Raw genomic sequence first — 24,920 nt, 5'->3', positions numbered from 1 at the left:
AAGTGCCTTTACCCCGTGAGCCTTACCACTGGCCCAAGGAAATACACAGTTTTACCAACTAAAAAAAATTTTCTTTATTTGGCATAGGAGATTGCTACAACATGCTTGTGAAATCAGGGGACTACCTGTGGGAGTCATTTTTCTCCTCCTGACTTGTGGACCCAGGGACCAAAGTCAGGCCATTGGGTTTGGTGACATTTGCCTTTACTGATTGAGCCTAGCTGGCCCCAGTGTGAGCTTTTAACACTTTCTGCGCCGTTGCTGCTTAGAAGACCTGAAATAGGTCAGTCTCTACTTTTAACCACTTTTTTGGCATCCTGCCAACCCACTCCCCCAGCATTGCTGAACTGTCATTTTGTCTTGTCACAGCCATGCCTCCCTACTAGTAGCAGAGTGAAGAGAAGGTAGGTGGGTTTGTGTAGGGATGTCATGAATAAGGCTAAAGGATGCCTGAGAAAGGGCAGCACGAGGAAGAACGGCAAAGAAGCAGGAGCGCACAAGCAAAGACGCACTGTTCATCTGAGTAGCTTCCGTACCCACCAGGCTCTAGATGAGGAACTGTGTGCTCATGGGACTGCTGAAGTACGTTCCTAAGACTCAGCCCGGCAGAAGGGCAGAGCAGGGGAGCTTTCCTTTCATGCAACTTTAGAACAAGAGAAAGTCACCTATCCATTTGGTTTTTGTTTGGGGTGAGGCCTTAGGGTTTGTTTGTAATAAAACTGGTTCTACCCTTAACTCTGGAGAGCTGAGGACTATGTGGCAGTGTAAGACAGAGCAGTCAGGTATGACCAGCAGACATGAGCACTGGCATTCTTTTGTTAGAAATCTCAAGTTTAAGAGCCCATTATTTCTATAACTCAGCCAGATTACTTGACATCTCAAGAATTTAAATTTATTCTGCTCATTGAAGGAGTAATAGCCTTATCTTTCAGGACTAATAAGAGTTAATAAGAGTGAGACCAGTATCTGACTATTCTGTTGTGTGTGGTATGTATGCACTAGTACCTGGGGAAAGCACCTGTCTACCCATCCTTCAACTCCCCAGGCACATGTGCCCCAGATGACTACGTTACAAATGCAGCCCAACACAGTTACTTACACCAGCATGAAACTTCTTGAACATTGTTTTTTACTTGATTTTGGGGCTCTTGAGCAGGAACATTGTAGATGACAGCAATGAATTGAAGTGTCAGGATGGACACTGCCATACCTTGCCAACATTTATCAATTATTGTCTTGATGATAGCCATTCTGGCTTGGTTATAGTGGAATCATATATTTTATTTCTTAGATATGGTCTCACTATAAACCCAGGCCACAAGCTCACAGCGATCTGCCTACTTTTGCCTCCTGAGTGTTGGGATTGAAGGTGTACACCATCACCCCTGACTGTTTGGTGTGTTCTTTTATTGGTTTGGTTTTTAATGTGTATGAGTGTTCTTTATGTCTGTGTGCCACATATGAACCTGATACCCACGGAGGTCAAGTATCAGATCCCTTGGGTCTGGAGTTTCAGGTATTGTGAGCTACTGTGTAGGTGCTGGGAGTTGAACATGGGTCCTCTGGAAAAGCAGCCAGCGCTCTTCCATTCATACAGCCCCAGTTTTTTTGTTTGTTTGTTTTTATTTTGTTTTTAGCATATCTTAAGTATACATAATGGGTTTATGACATTTTCATGCATATACATTTTTATTGTATTCGCTTTCCCCCTACCCTCTTTGTCCTGAGGGTGCGTGTGTGCATGTGTGTGATTCACTAGGATTGCTTATGGGGGAACTCAGTCTCATCAGGTGAGGCATTCATCACATATGGGAACATGAGCATCTCACTATGGAAGAAACTCCCCCGCCCAGCAGCCTTTAACTTCCTGTAGATTATCAGGGATGTGTGGGCCTTTGCTTGGCAGGTCAGCTTGTTTCTGGTGTGTGGAAGAGCTGCTGATTTGTACCCTGCTACATTGCTTAGAGTGTTTAACAGAGATAACAGTTTTCTGGTGGCGTTTTGAGGGTTTTTATAGTACTGTTTTGTCTACAAACAGGAGATTTGGCCTCTTTCTTTCCTATTGTGTCCCTTTTATTTTATCCCCCCGTCCCCTTTGGCTGGACTAGTTAAAATTTCAGTAATTACATTGAGCAAGACTAAAATCCAGCTGAAATACAGCCATTTATTCAGAGAACTGCGCTTGTTTTCCCTAGCCCATCCTCCAAACATCTGGGTTGTACAATCCTGAGCTACACACTAAGGCCTGTCTCCCAAAAGGCCAGTGGGTGCTAAATACTAAGACTCAGTTAACAGTTCCTGCTGTATCCCTTCTCAGCTTTTTGTTAAGACTTGGTTTCACCTGGAGTTCTTGACGGGGGCCAGCATGCTCGATAACTCATCAGGGAGAGCTAGTCGTGCCCTGAGTTCAGTGGAGCAGATGTGATGGGAAGAAAGACATCATTCTAAGGCTCTCCCTCTGACCTCCGCAGGGACACGCCCCAGCTCACACACAGATGGTAAAATAAAAATAAGAAGCTGTGATCTTTGTGTAACTGTGTCTATAAGAATGGCCACACAAACTGTTCACGAGCCTTGCAGCAAGTAAGGCTCAGCCAGGGAGAACAGAGATGAGACGGTGAGAGGCCGCAGCCAGGTGAGGAGGAGGAGGAGGCTGCTCGTCTCCTGCGCTAACTTGGGTCTCCCTCGTCCCCTCTTTCTTGAGCACATAGAAGAGCAGGACAGAATAAGGCGCCCCTGAGCCCCTGCTCAGCGCAGGGGTCACTAGCTGTACTCCTGCTGCTGCACTATCTTACCACCTTCATTGACGTGTGTTTGGCACGCACACACTCACTCTTGAACTCTCAAATTCATACTTACAAGCTCACACGTTCCCACTCACACAGCTCTGAGACGACCTTAAAGGGGATTCCAGTTAATGTGCAATTTCTCCGGAAATTAATTTCTGCTTAAGTCACTGAATCTAGATGGGGACTTTTTAAAATTACATTCATTTACTTTTATGTGTTTATGTGTGTATGTGTGTACATTCACATGGGCCCACAAGTGCATGTACCATAGCTTGAGTGTGAGGGCCAGAGAACGACGTAGAAGAACCAATTCTTCCTCCCACCCTCCAGGTCCCAGAAAGTGAGCTCAAGTCCTCAGGCCTGGTGGAAGCACCTATGTCCACTGAGCAATCTCATTGGTCCTGAGTTTCTCTCTCTTTTTAAATTTCATAATTGAGATTTTAATGATTGAGGCTCAGTACATAGATATTTCAGTTTGTACATGATTCTTTTTTGGTTGGTCGGTTTCTGTTTTGTTTGGTGGGGTTTTTAAGATAGGATAGAATTCACCGTGTTGACCAGTCTGGCCTTCAGTTCACAGAGATAAGCCTGCCCCTGACTGCCAACTACTGAGATTGAAAGTATGCACCTGTATGCCTGGCCTTGTATAGTTCTTAACAGTATACTGAAAGTCTCAAGAGCCTTTGATTGTATTTCTTTATAAAGTCGTTGTTTGAGCTTTAAACCTGGCAGCAGGTTTTCCTCAGGAGGCTCTCGTGCATTAGTATCATCGAGCGTTAGTTTCACCAACCTTTCATAGCACATTATCGCAGTTGTTAGGAAGAGTGGACTGCCACAGCTAAAGGTGTTATGGAGGGCACACGGTGGGACGCACTGGGTCCCCGAGACTGGCCTCCGACTCCAGAGATCCTCCTTCCTGTGCCTTCCCCATGCTGGGATTAAGGGTGTGGATGTAACACGAATGTAATTCCTGATTGTTTCATGGTTCTTCTTGCTGTATGTAGTTTATTTTATATATGTATAATAATATAAATATATGTAAATAATTTTAAAAATACATAATTGTAAAAAAAAAAAAAACAAAATGAAGAGTGTGAACCATGAAGCCCAATCCAAGGATCGACTTTTAAGGAAACAGTTTTACTAAAATAAGGAACTAGAAGTAATTTAAAATATTGGCGGCATAGTAAGTGGACAGCTGAAATTCTACATTGTCATTCCGTATGCTTCCTGTTGTAGGCTACAAACCAGTCCCGTCTACAGAGTGTCACACTGGCACCCAAGGCAGCTGTAGCCTCCCATGATTCAGTGCCCGTTCTCTTCTGGTTGTACCAAAAACTAACCAACCAGCAAATGATCTCAGCTTTTAAAGAATTCATTTACAAGCCTGTGGTGACGGCTCCGATGCGTGGTTCCTTGGGTTGGTTTGTCTGTCCACAGTGGCCATCTGCACTTGCGCTCCTCTTCTGCCTCCCCTTCCACCAGCCGCACAGTTGGTGTGCTTTGTTGTTGCAAGCCAGTTGGGGGAGGGGTGGTCACACAGTCATGCTGGCCTTGAGTTTAGGTTTTAAGAACAGTGTGGTGGTGCACTCCTTTAATCTCAACACAGAGGACACAAAGGCAGGCAAATCTGAGTTCAAGGCCAGCCAGGCTTACATACTGAATTCCAGGCCAGCAAGGACTATACAGTGAGACCCTTTCTCAAGCAACAACAACAACAAAACAGAAAAAGAACAGGATTTACCTTTGTCTCTCCTCATTTCCACAGTGCCTCATGATTACCATTCTTCACTAGACATGAATAAGTTTATGTTAGCTGGGCGTTTTATAAATTTATTCTCGGTTTTTGATTCTGTGATGTAAGCATTGCCTTAAGCTAATTTTAAAGTTCAAGGAGGTAATTTACTCAGCTGTAAACTTGGAACTGAACTAGGAAAACAAGCCTGTCTGGTTGATCAGTGCTAGAGAGATGGCTCAGCAGTTAAGAACACTTGCTGCTCTTCCAGAGGACCCACATTTAATCCCAAGCCATCTATCTACACAGCACTCAACAACCATCTATAACTAAGTGCCAGGGCATCCAGTGTCGTCTTCTGGCTTCCTCAGGAACCAGGCGTGCATGTAGTACACAGACACAGTTGCACCCAAAGCGCCTGTACAGATAAACTAAAACTCTAATTTATTAAGTCTTTGAGAATTTCATACAGTGTATTGTGTATGTCATACAATGACATATTCCTGTCATCTCCTATAATCACACTGCTTTCCTTACCTACTTGTCTTAGTTACTTTTTCATTGCTGTGATAAGATACCATGATCACCATGGCAGGAAGCATGAGGGCAGGCAGGCAGGCGTGGCTCTGGAGCAGTAACTGAAAGCTCACATCTGACCTGTGAGCAGGAGGCAGAGAAAGCTACCTGGGAACAGAGCTTGCTTTTGAGACCTCAGAGCCCAATGACACACGGGCCACATCTCCTAATCCTTCCCAAACAGTTTTATCAACTCAGAACCATGTAGTCAAATACATTAAACCAACATACCTCCCAGCTTGGAGTGGGTGTTGTCTCTACTACTGCCACCAAGTCGAGTTTGTGTTGCCCTGCTAGCCTTGCAGGCAGACACGGTGCTGAGGAAGCTGAGAGGTCCCCATCTTGATCCACAGGCAGCAGGAGACTGTCACACTGGGCATAATGTGACCATGTATGACCTTAAAGCCCCCTTTGTTATTTATTTTTTTATTTCATTTTATTATTTTTATTTTTATTTTTTTGAGACAGAGTTTCTCTGTGTAGCCATAGCTGTCCTGAACTTGCTTTGTAGACCAGGCTGGGCTTGAACCCACAGAGATCCTCCTGCCTCTGCCTCCCGAGTGCTGGGATTAAAGGCGTGCACCACCACTACCTGGCTTGCTTTTTTTTTATTATTATTATTAAGAAATGACTTTACTTTTAGAAACCAGTTATAACTTAATTTACTTGGGTGCTGGAATGTTTTATTAGTAGACCTGGAGATGTAGCTCGTGTGGTAGAGCTTGTGCCTAGCATGCACAGAACCCTGGGTTCAATACCCAGCACGAGGTAACTTGGACACTGTGGCACATCCCTGTAATCCCAGCACACAGGTAGAAAGAAAAGATCATCTGGATGGGCAGACTACAGGACTCAGGAGAATAAACCCTAAGGGGTGGGGGGGTGGAGTTTGAACTCATGAAGAAGTTTATTGCAGTTTTCATAATGTGACATTGGAAAGCACCTGGCTCTCCAGCTGCAGAGAATGCTTATGTAGACAGTGGTGCTCTTGTCCCATGTGCTCGGTCAGCTGAAAATGATTATAAATACAACTCCAGAAACTGCTTACCTGTTAGTTACCTGTTAATGTCAGACTCTGTACAGTGTGGTCCCAATTCTGTGTTTTAATTAAAGTAAACATTAAATGGAATTGGAAGTAAATAGATTAGGAGTATTTTATTTGTGTGTGAGAATTGGAATTTGTATTTATCTTTCTTAAGTTTGTGTATGTGTGTGTGTGTATGTATGTATGTATGTATGTATGTATGTATGCATGCATGCCTGCCTGCCTGTCAGTCATGGTCAAAGCTTTGAAAAGCAGCTGTCAGCCGGGCGTGGTGGTGCACGCCTTTAATCCCAGCACTCGGGAGGCAGAGGCAGGCGGATCACTGTGAGTTCGAGGCCAGCCTGGTCTACAAAGTGAGTCCAGGATGGCCAAGGCTACACAGAGAAACCCTGTCTCGAAAAACCAAAAAAAAAAAAAAAAAAGAAAGAAAGAAAGAAAAGAAAAGAAAAGAAAAAAGAAAAGCAGCTGCAGCTCTCACTAAGCTTCTGGGTTATGGCAATACTCAGAGCGTAAGATGATTTTCTCATGTTCCCAGCTACCCTTGTGCCCCAGCCCAGTCCCTGCTACTGTTTTGTCCTTGCTGGAGCCGAGTGGCTGCTGGGAAGGAACACTATTTGACTGTCTTCTGTCTTGAACAGGTTGTTGGTGTGCCTGTTGGCTCTGCCTTACCTTCCACAGTGAAGCAGGCTGTAGCCATCAGTAGTGGCCAAATCCTTGTTGCCAAGGCCAGCTCTTCTGTCACCAAAGCAGTTGGTCCAAAGCAAGTTGTGACCCAAGGAGTTGCCAAAGCGATCGTGAGTGGAGGAGGAGGGACCATTGTTGCTCAGCCAGTGCAGACCTTAACCAAGACTCAGGTCACCGCCGCTGGGCCACAGAAGGCCAGCTCCCAGTGCTCAGGTAACGGATCTCAACTCAGGGCCTGTCACTCGCAGCACTGTGCAGTTACAGTGATTTCATTTGCTATTGGGTTCTGACTAGGGAAGTCACATAAGTGACACTGTCAGTTTCTTTCATGGAGTATTTCACACAGATCTGTAAGCGGTTTAAGTTTTATTTTAGGTATGCACTGTAGTCTGTCTGTGTAAGCAAAATAAAAATTAAAGGTATTCATGACACTGCTTTCAGGTCTGGAGTCCTTCTCCCTCTTTGAGTTGTGCTTCAGACTTAAAACCCTGGCATGGCCATGTGTCGGCAACATTTGAAATGCATAGCTAGTGAGCTCTACCAAACAGAGGTTTGAGCACCCTGAGTGAGCTTTAGCCCTTGATGTTTCTGAGAGCATGACAACAAAGTGCCGACGACATCACATGTTTACTTTACAAGTCTTTTGTTTTTGATGTTTATTTATTTTTATTCTATGTGTAAGGTTGTTTTGCCTGCATTTATTTATTTTTTTTAAAGATTTATTTATTGCATATGAGTGCTTTATCTGCAGAAGAGGGCATCAGATCTCATTATAGATGGCTGTGAGCCACCACATGGTTGCTGGGAATTGAGCTCAGGACCTCTGGGAGAGCAGGTCGCACTCGTAGCCACTGAGGCATCTCTCCAGCCCCATTGCCTGCATTTATATAAGTGCCTGATGCCCACAGAGGCCAGATACACGTGCCAGATTGGCTGTAACTAGAATGACAGCAGGACCCTGGGAACACGACCTAGGTCCTCCGCAGGAGCAGCGAGGGCGCTTCCTGCTGGCCCATCTTGCCAGTCCTTCTTTTGAAGTCTTGATGAGGCTGGGAAATTGGAATTGAGAAGGGAGAAGAATGTATATCCAAACTGGACATTTCAGAACTGTTAGAGTTCATGTTGTGATGTTAAAAATAAGCACATGAGGGGCTAGAAAAGTGCTCAGCCATGAAAGGGGCTTGCTGCTCCTCCAGAGGTCAGTTCCAGGATCAACTCTTGGTGGCTCATAGCTGCCTGTAACTCTCACCCATGGGATCTGTCACCTCTTCTGGCCTGTGCGGGTGCCTACATATGTGCTTGTGTCCAAATACACACACCTGTACATGAACAAATAAATAATGCATCTTTTTTTTTTTAAAAAAAAACTAATATTCGAAAGCATTGTGTAGTCAATAAAGGAATCTTATTTTCCTTATGTGGTCATAGCACCCAGCAGATAGTTAGCTTCAGTAGGTATTTATTAAATGATACCTTCAAATACATCTCTGATCAGGATTCTTTGGCCTGCTTCTGCTGGATCAGGATAGCTGCTCTGTGCTGGCTTCTTTTACTTTTCACAGAGGAGCCATGCACAGCACCCTAGTGACAGTGAGGAGGGCTTCATCTATTCTAGCAGAAGTCTCTTCAAGAAGCCTGTAGTTTTCAGGTCAGAAAACAATTGGGGGAGTGTTTATTCTTTATGGGCGTTTTGCCTGCATGAGTGTCAGTGTACTGTGTGCATGAAGTGTCCTAAGAGGCCAGAAGAGGGAGTCACATCCCCTGGGCTAGGAGTTAGAGATGGTTGTGAGCTACTGTACCCATGCTGGGAATCGAACCCAGGCCATCAGGAAGAGCAGTCAGTGAGCTTTAGCTCCTGATACATCTTTCCAGCCCCTGAAAGAAAAAAAAAATAGTGCATAAGAACCCAGCTTAGTGGTTCATATTTATAACCCCAGCATGCAAGAGTCATGAGTTTGAATCCAGCCTTCTCTGGATTCTGAAGTGAAACCTTCTCTTTTAAGAGCAGGGGAGGAGCAAAAGATAGAAGAAATGCCAGGTGGTTGTGGCACACACCTTCAGAGGCAGGTGAATCTCTGAGTTACAGACCAGCCTGGTCTAGAGCAAATTCTAGGGTAGCCAGGGATACACAGAGAAACCCTGTCTCCCTGCCCTCAACCCCCAAAAAAGAAGAAGAAATGGTCAGGTCTGGGGAGTTGAGGTCATTGCCATGCACAATTTAAGATACAGGCTCAGTTTGTATATAGCATAAATTTGTGGAAGGCTTTTCTAATATTTGCTTTTAGTTTAAGACATCTAGAAAATGAACTAAGCTTATTCCTTGTCAGTGTTTTTTAAATAAGTGTTGTTGCTCCCTGTTTGAATTTTAGAATGTTACTCATAGTTGATTATCTTCTTGTTTTTCTTCTTCTTGCATTTTAGTAATGGCAACCTTTCAACTACCAGCCACTAATTTGCCCAACTTGGCAAATTTGCCTCCAGGCACTAAACTGTACCTTACCACTAACAGCAAGAACCCCTCAGGAAAAGGAAAGCTGCTGCTGATTCCTCAAGGAGCCATCCTGCGAGCTACCAACAATGCCAGTTAGTCCGTCCTTCCATCATTGGGTCCTGGGTCGTCCTCAATTGAGCCAGGAAGCAGTTCTGTAATTCTGCTTGATGGTGCCATGGGAGAGTTTGCCAAGTGGATTTTACACATGCTTTAACTAGAAAGTGGGTTTAAATAATCATAGTCTTAGGCAATGATACTGCATTTTGGGTTTTCTGCTTGCAGTGGCTGGCTTGTTTTTTTTCTGAAGCAGATGCAGTGGGGTAGGAACCTCTTGTCTCTGTGGCTAGTTTTTAGTTGTATTACTGAGGTTGGAGGTGATGAAAATTCCAGTGTATATCTTAAAGATCCAAGGAAAACCAGGTAGTTTATTTAGTTACATAGAATGTTTGCTTTGACAATATGGGCGATGTTGGAAAGCTCAAAGTTCAACTTCTGAGTTGAAGTAGGACAGTGCCACAGCCAGGCTCATTAGAAATGACTTCCCTCGTCTGTTGACACACCATCTTAAATGTACACAGTCTTGTCAGGCCTGGTCAGTATGTGGATTGGAGAAATGAGTGACCCTTGCCCAGCGCACTGTGTAAGCCACTTACCTTTTCTATGATGGGTTGTTGCCACTTATCCTGTTATATTCTCCTCATGCCTAAGTAGTACAGTGTCAGACAGATATGTAAGGAAAGGCACTCCTGGTCTACACTGTCCTCACGGCCTCAGACCCTGGGAAGGTTGTGCTCGCTGTAGTGAAGGTGGGAGCTGTTGAATGTGTGCTTACAGTCCAGGTGCATCACCACCATGGAAGGAGAAGACAAGGCTGAAGTGAGATCAGAGAAAGACTTGGGAACTTAGAGCCAGAGATGGGGAATTTGATTTAAAAACACATGGTTAGGAAATATTAACATGGGCCTCTCATCTTACACAGCTAAATCAAAATGCTGTCAAAGATAAATTCTTCATTGTACTCAGAGTGGAGATACAGTTGGATGCCGTTCTTTTGAAATTAGCAGTCAAGTGTGCCCTATTTAAAATACTTGGGACCAGAGTTTGATTGCAGTTTTTAAGACTTTGGAATATTTATGTCGACTTTATTAGTAATCACCTGTAATCCCAAAAATATGAAATCTAATGTGCTCTATAATCCAAGACTTCGAGTGTTACTTCAGTATCCAAAAGTTTTAGAATTGGAGATTTCCAAACTATAATTGTTGAACGTGTAAACAGATTCAGTCCCTCACTCCCACATGAGCAGGCTATGGAGGAATGGCAGTGTGAGCGAGCAGCTGTGCTCCTCTCTCTTTCTGTTGAGCTACTTCCAGTGATTTTCCTGTCCCTCCTTGTGCTTGCAGACCTCCAGTCTGGCTCGCCTGCTGCTGGTGGCAGTGGCAGCAGCGGTGCTAGTGCAGGAGGGGGAGGCAGTGGCGGTGGCGGTGGCAGCGGAGCAGGAGGAACCCCAAGCACCACTGGCCCAGGAGGGGTGTCCCAGCACCTGACGTATACATCCTACATCCTCAAGCAAACTCCCCAGGTCTGGGAAGTGTATATGTGATCTTGGAAATTATTTAACTCCTGATAGATGCCTTTTAATTATTCTTGGTTTCCCTTTACCATTTTAGCCATGTTATAATCTATATTATTTTGAGCTTGTTTTGTTTTTAGAGGTGAAGAGATAGATTCAGAAAGATTTAAGTAATTGATGTAATAAGACCTTCCTGCTAAGTTAATGGTAGAGTTTGGACTTGACCCACATAGATTCTGCTATGCTAATCACCCCCACTCATGACGTAATAAACGATATGAATGTACCATTGAAATTCTGCTCGTAGAAAGGCAAAACCAGAGGCTGTATCAGGTTGTGGTGTTTGGGTTAGATTTAGTGAGGAAAAGCTCCATCCCTTCTTTCTCCTTGTTGCAGAAGTCTTTATCTTCCTCTAAGGCTGTAATCAGATTTGGTCCAAACATTCTCATTGAGAGAGGGTCGAAATAAATCCAGTTGCATTTTAAAACCCATTCTGCAACTGCGGTGCAGTCTGAGTGGGGTTGGCTTCCTAGTGACAGTCAGTTGGCTTCCACTTGAGGTACTTTGAGTTGTAGAGTTCAGCTGAGACATTGCAGCCTGTAGTTGGAGGTGATCAGAGTTTAATGTGTTTTAGTGAATTCTTTTTCCCCAATTTAGGGTACATTCTTAGTTGGCCAGCCATCACCCCAAACACCTGGGAAACAGCTGACTACTGCGTCAGTTGTCCAAGGGACCCTGGGAGTCAGCTCATCGTCTGCACAGGGACAGCAGACATTGAAAGTCATCTCTGGACAGAAAACCACATTGTTTACACAGGTAAATACATAACCATCTACATGCCTAACACATGATAATTATGCTATTTAATGTTTTTCTGTATGCAAACTTTAGAAAATCCTAATGAAGCTAAGGCTACAAAGGAAACTAAACAAAGTTCAGAAAAATGAGAATCAACATCAGATTTAGGAATATATAATTAGAATGAGGAAAAATAAGACCAAGGCTTGTTCAAATATATGACTGATACAACCTTGAATAAATGATCGAGTGTGAATTTGATGATAGAAGCCAAAGGGGGAAGCACAGCCAGCTACAGGAGCTACACTTATAAGAGACCACAGCCATTCGCTTCCAGAGAAGACAGGCTGCTCGGTGACTAGATCATTTCAGCTGCAACACAACACAGTAAGTGCTGTGGTAGATTAGGGACACGTTTTCTACAGCATTCCTAACTGTAAACCACAGAAGCAAGGGCAGGTTCTGACTGGTGCAGGACTTCATGAGACGATCACGTGTCAGGGGAGCAGACAGGTGCAGAGTAGTGTGGAGGCCCTTTCTCCAGACATCAGTTTGGTTTGGTTTTGTCAGATAGTTACATTCTCTCTCTTTTGTACTAATCATAAGGCTTTTAGCTTTTTAAGTTTGTCACATTGTTTACTTCTGGAGCGAACCACACTTTTGTGGTTTTCATGTTTTATCCTTTATTAATGTATTTGTGGGGCTTAATTTAAGAGAAATTTATCAGTGGTTATTATTATCTGTCTGGTTTGCTTAACTACCCTTTTAATTTATTTAATAAATAAAAGACCATCCAGGTTGTTTCTTCTTCTTCAGGTTTTGGGGCTTTTTGTTTTGTTTCCCTTTTATAATTACTTGTTTACTGTTGGGCTCACCAACCAGCTTTTTGAACACTTTACGTTTTTTTCTATCGTTGTTATAATTTTGAGCCTGGGAAGAATATGGTAGGTTGTGTTTAGTTTAACTATCCTCAACTTGGGTACTTATTTCATTGCTCTGACAAAATAGCTAACAAGCAAAACTAAGGAAGGGAGGACAGGAAAAAGGGTTTATTTTAGCTCACAGTTTTTGAGCACAGTCCACCTTGCTAGGCCATCAGGGCAGTCAGGACCGGGGCAGCTGGTCTTTTGCCTCCCCAGTCAGGAAGCAGAGAGGGGTAAATGCTGGTGTTCAGATCACTTTTGCCTTTTTATGCAGCCTCTGTCCCAGCCCAAGGAGTAACACCACCCACATTAGAGTAGGTGATCTCACTCAGCTAATAATAGCATGTAGATACCCTCATAGACATTCTCAGAAAGTGGTTTTCATGCTAACTCTAAATCCCATCAGATCGACAATCAAGATTGACCATATTATGAAACAAGTTTTAAGGGACCAAAGCAAAGAATCACAGTGAAGACTGACTGGCATGAATATATTATTCATCAAACTATATGGTGGCAAAACTACATAAGGCACAAAGACCAATAACAATATAAAGGGAACTTAGAGTATCTGGAGAAGTGGCCCAGCAGTTAAGAGCTCTGGCTGTTCTTCGAGAGGGTCTGGGTTTTGTTGATGGCACCCACAGGACAGCTTACAACAGGTCATCTCTAACCCCAGTTAAAGGGATCCAGCGCCCCCATCTGGCTTCTGTGGGCACTGCATGCACATGGTACAAGTATACACAGGCAGGCAGAACATTCAGACACATAAAACTAAATAACTTTTTAATAAAATAATGAGAACTTAGAATTATAAGAGGAGAAACTTTCTTTTTTGAGACATACTGTTTCTATGTAGAACAGGATGAACTCAAACTCACAGAGATCCTCCTTCGTCCGCTTCCTGTCACTGATACCCTGAGTTCAGTTCTCAACACCATACCAATAATAATAATGATAATGATAATGATAGTAATAGCTGAGTGACTGAGGGAGGCATGCTGGTGCCTGCCTGTCCTGCTAGTGCCTGGGAGGCTGAGAGGAGTAAATGGCTCCATAAGGAGATGCTTTCTCTAGAAAAGGAAGTTGAATTAGAACAGCATGTAGTGTTCTCTGTCCTGTTTGTAAGAAAGGAGCCAGGGTGCCGATGCTCAGTCCTAGAACTTGACTGACTCAGGGGCCTTCAGGCTCTTGTTTTAAGAAATTGAAAGAGTGAAATTCGAGGTTCCCAGATGGTGAGTTTTAGAAGTACTTTGCTGGACTGGACATGATGGCTTATGCCTTTAGTCCCAGCACTTGGGAGGGAGAGGCAGGCAGGTTTACTACGTTTGAAGCCAGCTAAGGCTACACAGCGAGGCCTCTACATAGATAGAGATAGATGGATAAATAGACAAATAAAGCTGACCCTGTGGTCTTAGACCACCATTAAGTTACCTGAGTGAATCTTGCACCACAATTTTAATATCTCATGTTGAAAGTCTGTGTCTCTAGGGAAATAAGTAAGAGCACGAAAGCACAAAGAACAGAGTTCCAATCCCCAGCTTCCATGTAAAAAAGGTAGAGACGAGTCCTGTAGCAACCTGTTTAATCCCCATTACCCACATAAAGGTGGAAAGAAAGAACCAGCTTCACCAATCATGGCATGTGGACAGATGCCCCCCACCCAAAGTATTAGTGATTAAAATAACTTTGTACATCGGCTGTGGCCGGCACATGTACCCCCAGTGCACACGCTGGAGCGCAGATCTGGAGGCTCCCTGGCAGCTGGTCACCATCCTAGCTTCAGGGTCAGTGAGAGATGCTCTGTAGGAAAGGAGGCAGCAGAACAGCTGAGGTCCTCCTCGGCTTCCACATGTGCACTTGCATCTGCATATGCAGATCCATCACATCACACACACATAAATAAGCCGTAAAAATCCTCCATGAGATTGAAGAAAACTTTGACTCAGGTTATTTTGAAAGCAAAGGGGCTGATATCCTTGAAGATACTAATTACAAGTACTAAAAATGCATTTGTGTATTGCATTTTTATTGTACAGGAACCTCAGAGGTTGTAGAATTCAGCTTGTTGGAAAGGCTCATGCATGCCCCACCCCCACCCCCCAGTCCTGATTGGCAAGACTTTCTTAAATATATTTCAAATGCAGATGAGGAATAAGTTGTGCAGCGTTGTCATTCGACCTTTTCATTGCTGTAGGCAGCGGCTGCCGGGCAGGCGTCTCTGGTGAAGTTGCCTGACAACACCCTCAAGTCTGTGCCAGCTCCTTCGCAGCTTGCCAAGCCTGGGACCACAATGCTGCGGGTGGCAGGGGGCGTGATCACAACTGCTCCCTCCCCTGCTGTGGCCTTCTCAGCAAATGGCGCTGCACACCAGGTGAGAACATAACAGCAGAAAGCCCACTGAAGATGAGAATCGCTGAACAGGACACCCACAGGCACAACTGCAGCCTTTTGAAAACTCCTGCAATGTTGATCTTTTTAAAATTTGAAGTATAGAACTTACAAAACATGAAATGTGCCATTTCTAATATGTAGTTCATGGTTTGTATTGTATGGACAGGCTGGCTAACTCATCATGTAGTCATGAGCATCTCATTGTCCCCAGAAGATGCTCCGTCCCAGTCAGCAGCTCCCTCCTACTCCTTCTCTCCAGCAAAACACACAGCTTCTTCCTTTTCTGTCCTCTTATTTTTATCGTACGTAGGTATGGCTGTGGGTTTGGAGATCAGAGGCAACTTACAGGAGTCTGTCTTCTCCCTCCACAGTTGGATGTTGGCATCAAACTCTGTTACTCATGAGCCAGTTCAACAGCCAAGTCTTTCTAAGTGGACTTCCCTGTTGGGAGAATTTTATATAAATGTAATATTACACATGGCCCTTCATGCCTGGCTCCTCGTTTTGTCTTGACACAGTCTCCCTGTGGAGCTCAGGCTGTCCTGGCCTCTGCCCCGTAAGTGCTGGAGTTACAGGCACGCACCAGCACACCCATCTACATGACATTCTCAGGGTTTATCTATCATTTAACAATTATTAGGCTTCCTTTAATTTTATTTTTTGTATGTAAATAAAGCTTAGGTTTATGGATATATATATATATTTTTGTCCACCATTTACTGGATTCTGTATTTCCACTTCTGACTGTTCGGAATGGTGCTGTAAATGTGATACATACGCGTTTCATGTTCTGTTTACAGGGCTGGGAGTAGAGATGCTGGCTCATATAGGGACTCTGTATGTTTTGAGGAACTGGCACAGTAGATGTGCGGTTGTGTGTTCTTGCCAGCCAATTAGAAGACTTACACTTTGTACATCCTAGTGTATGTGTGACGTGTGGATGCGTGTGTGTGCTTCTGCATGTAGGCCGGTTCTCTCCTTCCACTGTGGGTTCTTGTCACTGAGCTCAGGTCCCCAGGCTTGTGTGGCAGCACCTTTATTCACCAAGCTATTTCAGCAGCCGATGGGTCTTTGAGAGCAACCTGTGAACCATAAACATTATTTATTTTGATGAAATCCTGTTTACCTGTTTTGTTATTTCTTTTTGGTTTTTCAAGACAGGGCTTCTCTGTAGCCCTGGCTGTCCTGGAACTTACTCTGTAGACCAGGCTGGCCTCGAATTCACAGAGATCCACCTGCCTCTGCCTCCCCAAACATCATATTTTGTGAAATTTTGTTTTCCCTTTAAACCGTCTCATTGTCAAGCCTGTGGCGGCTTCCTCTCCTGCGCCTGGTCATGGCTGTGCTGCTGTGCCTTCAGCCCTTCCTCTCCTGCGCCTGGTCATGGCTGTGCTGCTGGGCCTTCAGCCCTTCCTGTCCTGCGCCTGGTCATGGCTGTGCTGCTGGGCCTTCAGCCCTTCTTTGCCGTCTTCCTCAGTGCCACTCCTCCATTGGTCTGATACCAAGACGTCCTTTGCCTGCTGAGACTCAGCAGGGTCTGCACTGGAGAGGTGTTTTAGTTGAAGCTTTCTGCAGCACCTTCTTTCCTTCCGAGTCTGGCTGCACTATCACCTTTCATCTCAGTTTTGTTCCTCTTATACGTTCCTCGCATTTTATTCCACTTAATACATTCTGAAAATATGTCCTGCTGTTTTGGTATTGAACTGCCTTTCATAAAGTTATAGAAGGCTGGCAAGATGGCGAGGAAAGGCTCTTGGTGAGTTGCCTCCCCAGGTGAAGAAGAGAACCCACTTACCTTCTTTTCTCCACATGCTCTTACTCAGGCACACCCACACAGTAAGAACAAATTATTTTTTTTTTTAATTAAAAGAGCATGTCCGGTAAGCCTTTTTAAAATTTTATAACTGCAAAGCTAAATTTCCTGGCCTATGAGATGTAAAAATACAGGAACTACTAAATTAGAGAAACCATCCTATTTGTGTGTAAATATGAGATTATAGGTATGTGCTGTATCTGATTTATGCCATGTTAGCAATCAAATGCAGGCCTTAGTACACAATGGATCATGTTCTACCAAGTGAGCTTCATCCTAAGACACAAGAAACCATCATTTTTGGGCCTGGAGAGATGGCTCAGGAATTAAGAACACTTGCTGCTCTTCCAGGTGATCTGAGTTCGGTTCCCAGCACCCATGTAAGGCCGCTCACAGCCACCTGTAACTCTAGCTCAGCCTCTCATACCTTCTGCAGGTACCTGCACAGGTATGACACACATGTACATGCACACACACATAAGTGAAAATAAATCTTTTTACTTTTTTTTTTTTTTTTTTTAAGGAAACTTTTATTTTGCAATTACATGGCATGGGAGATGGGAGGTGGTTTGGCTTAGAAAGGCATCTGCCACCAAGCCTGTCAACCTGAGTTTAATTCTCAGGACCCACATGGTATAGGAGGAGAGACTCAAGCCCCTACAAGCTGTCCTTGCACACCTTCACGTGAGTGCCTACATATATAGGACATTTCTAAAAATCGAAAAAGCATGACATTTTACGGGTAGTGGTAACTAAGAGTTGCTGTCTGTCAGTGTGCTGTCTGTGAGTCACTGCTATCTTCCTAATTTCCCTTCTGTCTCCGCTGAGCAGACTGAAGGATCAGCCCCTGTTCCATCTTCTGTTGCTTCTATAATCAAAACTCCTGGGCAGCCACAAGTATGTGTAAGCCAGGCCACCATGGGACCCTGCAAGGGCACAGCTCCCACTGCGGTCACTGCGGCATCCCTGGTGTCCACACCAAGCTCCATCTCGGGGAAGGCCACAGTGTCGGGTAAGGACCATGACATTCCTTCTCTGTTTCTCTCATTTGGAAGGTGTTCGCATTTTGTATTATACATCATTAAATACTCTAGAAATATATTCTAAATAGCTACTTCTAAAAACCACATTTAGTGTGGGGGTGAGGGAGTGAGAGACAGCCAGGGAGTTGGTCTTGGGTCATCATCAGGCTTGTCAGCAAGCACCCTGACGTGCAGTACTGGCCGCCCTAGCAGGTTGGCCCAGACCCTCAGGAGTCTTTCTGCCTCTGACTCCTGAATGCTGCTAGTAAAGGCATGTGCCACCATGGCCGTCGTTGAGACTTTTGAGGTGCTTCTTTTTTTCCCTTTTTCTTCCAAGTCCTGGCTCAAAAAAACCAAACCAAACCCTTTCCTCCATACTGTGAGTCCCAAGAAGGTTAGGGAAGCCAGACCTGCAGTGTGTACATTCTCTTATATAAACACTGAAATGATGAAAACACTGGTTAGTATTTAGTCAGAACGTTTGTCTTTTTTTTTTTTTTTTTTTTTTTTTTTTTTTTTTTTTTTTTTTTTTTTTGCTTTTCAACTGCTTGTCATACAATATTTTGATTAAAAAATAGAAATTTGAAAATTACAGAGCCTCAGGTCATTGGCTTCTCCATAGGACGCATCTCAGCAGCAGTCACTGTTTGCTGGGTGGCCTTGCCTTGCCCGCCTCTGTACCTGCCTGTTGTGTTTGCAAGGTTTTCTGTCTTGTGTTGGGTGTGTTGTTTGTTTTGTTTCAGAACAAGGAACTTGGAAAATAAAATATATCAGAGTTTCATTGTGAAATCTCTATTACCCATTGCCTCCTGCATCCAACTAAAGGCTGACCGTCCTGGGACTTCCTTGTGAGAGAAACCAAAGGTGGCAGAGAAGGTGAGAGTGTGAAGGGAGTGTCTGACCTTTACTTGGTGCTGTCTTCCACTTACTTTAGGATTGTTGAAGATTCATTCTGGTCAGTCTAACCCCCAGCAGGCCGTCCTGACGATTCCTAGCCAGCTCAAGCCACTAAGCATCAACACCTCTGGTGGCGTGCAGACTGTCCTGATGCCTGTGAACAAAGGTGAGTCCCATCCTTGTGCTGAGGCAGCTCCGTCTCGGGGTCCTCCTCCTGGCACACGGTGCTGTCTCTTTGCATTGTCCAGCCTGTCCTTTAACTTCTAAGTTACATTTTGTATGTGCGTGTGCGCATGCAGATGAGTTAGAGGACAATTTGTGAGCTAAGTTGTCCTTGTACAGTGTTGGTCCCAGGGATTGAAACTGGGCATTTGTGGTTCCTGGTGGCAGGCACCTGTGTCCCTCAGCAATCTTGCTGGCCCTAGCTGCCCATTTCTATAATGTCAAAAGGAACACTGAACATGGTGAGAATTGGGTTCATTTAATTTTTATTTTCTTTGTTTACAAACATGCCCCATGTCCATAGTGGAAGATGTAGTTCAGTTGTCCCACCATTAGCAGACAACACAGCTTAAGATTGTGGTATACATTTAAAATGGGCTCTCACATGGGAGTTAGGCCATTTGTAATAAAAATAATTTCTGTCTCAAGGAAGTCAGGATAGAAGAAATGTAAACGCCACAGTGTTGGGAGTAGGGCTGTAGAACTCTGTCTTCTGGACAGACCATGGCCGTTGTACTCAGGATCGCGGAGCCAGGTGGTTGTGTGCACAGGGATTACACAACGCTGAGGCTGTCAACTCGCAGTCTGGGTGAGAGAGGCCCTCCAAGCCCAGCCTTCCCTGGGGCCTGTTGGCAGTGGCTGGCTGCAGAGAGAAGGGTCACTGGTGAGCAGCCCATGCTCCAGTAGATAGCTGACGTCAATGTTCATGTGTACAGTGCTGATGAACGGCTATCTGGATGAGACCTGAGAGGCTGTGATCTTGTTGGGGGGGGGGGAGGTCCCCTTCAGTCAGAGGTCTAGGGGACAAAGGGCGGGAGGTAGACAAGAAGAAGATACAAGTGATGAGATAACCAGGACGTAATCTGAATTAATAATAATAATAATAATTGTTGTTGTTGTTGTTGTTGTTATTATTATTATTATTATTATTATTATTATTATTATTGTTATTATTTAAAAACAAAACCTTGCTGGGTGTGGTGGCACACTTCTTTAATCCCAGCACTTGGGAAGCAGAGGCAGGTGCATCACTGTGAGTTCGAGGCCGGCCTGGTCTACAAAGTGAGTTCAGGACAGCCAAGGCTACACAGAGAAACTCTGTCTTGGGGAAAAAAAAATACAAAAAACATTTCAGTAAGTCTCAAAACAAAAAAGACAAGGTAACAGGAGCAGCTGGTTTGGAGGCAGGATGCTGGTGGCATATAAAGTGATAAGAGAAGGTGGAGGAGTGAGTGTGACCAGAATATATTACATCTGTGTATAAAATTGTTGAAGAATAAATTAAAGAAAATAAATACTAATTTTTATCTCTATTATACCTCCCCTCTTTCTACAACTTAGTGGTCCAGTCATTTTCTACCAGCAAATTGCCTACTGTCCTGCCCATAGGTGTCCCAAGTCCAGCTGCCCCCAGCCCTGCTCCAGCAGCAGTTACAAAAGGTATGTAGGACCTCATGGTATCCAAAGCTTCATGCAGGACACAGTATAGTCTAAATGCTTTGACTTTCAGCAGCTGTTAGTCCCTTGACAAGTGCATGTGAGCATCCATGCCGTAGTGTTAGTCTAAGGTAAATCGACGTTGAAGGGTGTCAGGCATCATTTTTACCCTTCACTTCATAACCAGGTTGAGGAAAGTTGCATAAATAGCAACCTGTGGTTGGTAAGTGCAAGACAAGTGATGTGGAGAGTGATTACTGACTTACTACAGTCCAGGGTATCTGGTCAGGGCTCTCAGGCACAGGACTTTGTAAGGGCGTGTACAAACCGGAGTACATGCCCTTCAACTTACAGGAGTCAGGAGGTACGCCAGCAGTGGAGACAAGTAGAGACAAAGACTTGAAGGGTGTGCGTGTGGAAGTTGACAACTTAGCAATGCCTTTAGCCAGCACAGTTGTGAGAAAGGAGCTTTAGTAGGGAGCAGACTAAGCAGCAGAACACCCTGGTGGTGAAAGTACATTAATAGAAGGCAGGTACAGTGGATCAGAGTGAGCCCTTAGCTTCCGTCACACCTCTAGCAACGACAGGCTCCATGTGTTCAGAGCCTCCAGTGTGTGCGGCCAGTACCTGCTGCTTCATGTATATAGCATTATCCATAATTCTTACGTCAGTCCTTCAGTGTAGCCATCACTCTGTTAGGAGATACATTTACTTCTCAAGTACAGAAAGGTAGCTGTGGGGTTGAAATTTGTACTAGGCTGCGTTTCAGTCATTCTGGGATCCCGGTATCTTGAGAGGCGGATTTGTAATTTTCTAAATGTTCGTTTAAAGCAGAGTAGAGTGTACAGGGGTCCAGTGCCTGATTTTGTTAGTGAGGCTTTATTGGCACATAGCCACTCTCAGTCATCTTCATATTGTCTTCCAGACTCAGACCTCAGTTCCTACCTGTACCATATGACTGAGCAAAGCTCCCAGTGTGTATGCATTACCCTGTAAAGGGGAGCGCTTGTCTGCCCTTGAGCAGAAGATAGCTGGGGAAGCATTGGTACCACTCTGTGCCAGACTTGATTTATTTAATTTTGGACCAAGACAGACCATCCTTTATTTTTGGGTTTTTAAACTTAATTGTATTTATGTGTGTTGGCACACAGCATGGCACACATAAAGAAGTTTAAGGACAGTTTACAGGAGTTGGTTTTCTATTTCTACCATGTGAATTCCAGGGGCTGAACTCAGTATGTCAGGATTAGCAGCAAGCTCCTTTGCCTCCTGAGCCATCTCACCAGCCTTCTATTTTCATTTTAAGCAAAGTAAAATGTGCAGTGAACTGCAGAGATGTTAAACATACCATAAACAAGCAAAGCACCCTCCCCCCCCCCTTTTTTCGACTGTCCTAATTTGTTTATTGGGCATGAATTTTACAAACATTACGTGTATTAGCGGTAACAGCGGAGCTGGAGAGTATTGCGTCTTCTCCAGGCCGCACGGCAAGAGCCACCAATAGTGTGGTGGAACTTGTGGCCCTTTCCAAGGCCATAGCTCTTGTGGCCAGCAGATGTCAGCCCACGCATCTCTCTGTTTGTGGACTGGTTTGGTGATTCACTGGGTGTCAGGATTTCTTCTGATAGCTTTATGGAATGGATCAATGAGGATAACCTCAAAAAATTTATATGTGGAATCTTCACTAACCCAGTAAGAATTCAGGACTCTCGGAGCCCCACAATGGCGTCCAGCTCTCTCCCCAGCAACAGACTGAAGGCGCTTCCTTCTGAGGGCCCGCTGCTGGCAATACCAACAGCTCTCCTGTGCTGCACAGGGTTCCTCGCCCCACTCAGCCTGATAAGGCGCGAAGGCTGGGATACAAGGCCAAGCAAGGTTATGTCATTTACAGGATTCTTGTCCACCGTGGTGGCCGCAAACGCCCAGTTCCTAAGGGTGCAACTTACAGCAAGCCTGTCCACCATGGTGTTAACCAGCTAAAGTTTGCAAAGCCCCCTTTCAGTAGGCGAAAAAGAGAGCGGAAAGACTCAGAGGTATCAAATGTCAGCTACTGTAGAAAGGGAAAGGTGGCACAAACACAATGTTCCGGGGCCATTGTTCGGCATAGTAGGTGCCACCAAGGCTGAGGACTTGAGTTTAAGCCCCAGGTCCACATGGTGGAAAGAGAGAACCAAGTCCTTTGACATCACCCATGTCATGGTGCATGTGTGCCCATATACGTCATATGCACACATACTAAACAAGGTTAAAATAACATCGGGGCAGATGTGGCACCTAGAAAGATGGCTGGGCAGGCAAGAGCTCCTGCTGCTCTTGCAGAGGCCTAAGCTCAGATCCCAGCAGCCATATCTCACGTTCACAGCTGCCTATAGCTCACAGTCCTAGCACACATACACACATACCCATAAATAAAAATAACAAAAAATTAAAAAAGTGTTAGATTTGCAGGGACAACCCTAAGCATTTTAAGAGAAATTAAAAGGAGACTTTATTATAAGAATCTTGCTCCATCAGAGAATATTAAAAGAGCAAAAAGGCTAGCTGTAGACTCCAAAGTACTCAACACACATATATCTAGCTAAAAAATAATATCTTGAATGTATAGAGACCACTCAAAATTAGTGTGAAAAACACTAATAAAACCTTCAGAAAAAGAGGGCATCCAGATAGCTCAAAGCCTGTGAAAACGATCCAGCTTTATTAGTTACGGAAGAAATTTAAATTAAAACCCCAGCAATGAAGCAGAATCACCAAGAATTTAAAGTTTACACAGTACAGAGGTTGTCAGAGACGCCACTGGAGCCTTGGTCAGCCACTGGGGCGCTGCACATGCTACACACAGATGTACACACGTGTGCTTCAGTAAGTGAAGACTGCCAGAGAGAGTAAAGGCAGGGAGGCTGTGCAGACGCAGCTGTGTCGCATAGTTTTTGGTTAAAGAAGACTAAGGAAAGAGAGGCATATCCTCTGAGATAGTCACTCTTTACATCAGTACAGTTAATAGAGCTTGACTGTCTCCTGTGGAGGACAAAAGCATTGTAAACTTTGTAGTACACACACACACACACACACACACACAAACACACATACACTCACAAACACACATATATATGTATGCATGTATACACGTATATATGTAATGAAATATCTTGGGAATGAAACTCAAATGTAAACAAGAAATTGAATAATACTTCATATACACCTTAGATGTATAACCCGAAGATAATTTTATATGATATTTTAAATTTAATTTTGTACACATTATAGCTGACACCTATAGTCCCAGTACTTGAGAGGCTGAAGCAGGTGGATTTTTGTGAGTTACCAGGCCAGCTGGACCACAGGTAACTTTTGGCCATCCTGGGCTAATAAGACTCTGTCTTAAAATACCAAAAATAACATAATAGTAATCATTTTGTATACATGAATGTTTTCACCTGTGCGACAACATGCTGGCATTTGAACAGCTTTGGGTGTCTGCCTGTGGTATTAAAAGCCAGATACAATCAACATGAAAATTGCCAAGCATAATAGATCTGCTTTTTGCTTTCTTTCTGCCCTGTGTCTCAGAATACTAGGATAGTACTACAGGTCAGTAAGCTTAGCTAGGAAGATGGTACCAGAATGGATGTATTCAGAGCTAAAACAGCGGGCAGTGTGTGCTAATGCCACTCTTGGCTCGGGGTGAGAGGATGCAGAGGAACACGGTGTGGTGGACGGCTGGTCCACCTGGAGCTGCCTCCCCTGTGACCTAAGCTAACAGTCCTCTTGTGTGCTGGGCCAGAGGACAGGAACCATGGGGTCTCCTGCTGTGTCATGGCTCATGTCACTACAGGCCCTTGACACTTCTCTTTGTTGGTCTTCCTTTATAGTGAAGACTGAACCAGAAACTCCTGGGTCAAACTATGTCTCACAGGAGAGCCAGACAGCTGTGAAAACTGAAGAGAGCTCTGAGCTAAGCAACTACGTCATTAAGTAAGTATTCTAGTCTTTTCCAAGGGGTTCCATTTTTTTGTGTCTCTGTGGTGCTTTTCAGAATCATTGTGTGTGGGCAGTGAGTTAAGCCTCTGGGGGTGGGGTGGGCATTGTCCTTGTAGAGCTGAAGAACTTTATTTATTTATTTTTATGGGTATTTTGTCTGCATGTATGTCTGTGCACCACTGTGTACCTGGTACCCAAGAAGGCTAGAAGGTGTTGGATTCCCTGAGTCTAGAGTTTCAGATGGTTGTGAACCACCATGTCAGTGCTAGGGATTGAACCCTGCTTGCCTGGAAGATAAGCCAGTGCTCTTAACCACTGACCCACCTTTCCAGCCCTGAAGAGTTAGTTTATTTTAGCCAGTGGTAAGATATATATATATATATCTTAGGGGTAGCCCTTGGTTAGTAGCCATGGACGCCTCTGAACATACCTGAGCTTACTCATGTACAGTCTCTGCCAAGTGAGGATAGCATACCCAAGTGTAGTCACCCCAGTGTTTGCAGTTTTGTTGGTGGGTATTCACACACCCTGCCTGTGCTT

At 44.4% G+C, this 24,920-nt stretch overlaps 1 protein-coding gene across 4 annotated transcripts in view; it reads left to right on the top strand.

Annotated features, from left to right (window-relative positions):
* YEATS2 (YEATS domain containing 2) overlaps positions 1–24,920 on the top strand; it is a 97,867-nt gene that overhangs the window by 63,026 nt on the left and 9,921 nt on the right. For 3 of the 4 annotated variants that reach the window (XM_084802416.1, XM_084802417.1, XM_084802415.1), the window contains exons 16-24: positions 6,784–7,042; positions 9,251–9,412; positions 10,724–10,902; positions 11,551–11,709; positions 14,812–14,988; positions 17,653–17,833; positions 18,778–18,906; positions 20,304–20,402; positions 24,272–24,374. In XM_084802416.1, coding sequence (XP_084658542.1) covers positions 6,784–7,042; positions 9,251–9,412; positions 10,724–10,902; positions 11,551–11,709; positions 14,812–14,988; positions 17,653–17,833; positions 18,778–18,906; positions 20,304–20,402; positions 24,272–24,374 — 1,448 coding nt within the window. Of the gene's footprint in view, positions 1–2,471; positions 3,771–6,783; positions 7,043–9,250; positions 9,413–10,723; positions 10,903–11,550; positions 11,710–14,811; positions 14,989–17,652; positions 17,834–18,777; positions 18,907–20,303; positions 20,403–24,271; positions 24,375–24,920 lie in introns of those variants that run through there. The other variant, XM_084802418.1, reaches the window with a different exon arrangement.

Source organism: Acomys minous (assembly GCF_964271855.1).
Source record: "Acomys minous genome assembly, chromosome: 11".
NCBI lineage: Eukaryota > Metazoa > Chordata > Mammalia > Rodentia > Muridae > Acomys > Acomys minous.
This window is presented reverse-complemented; position numbering and strand designations above follow the sequence as displayed.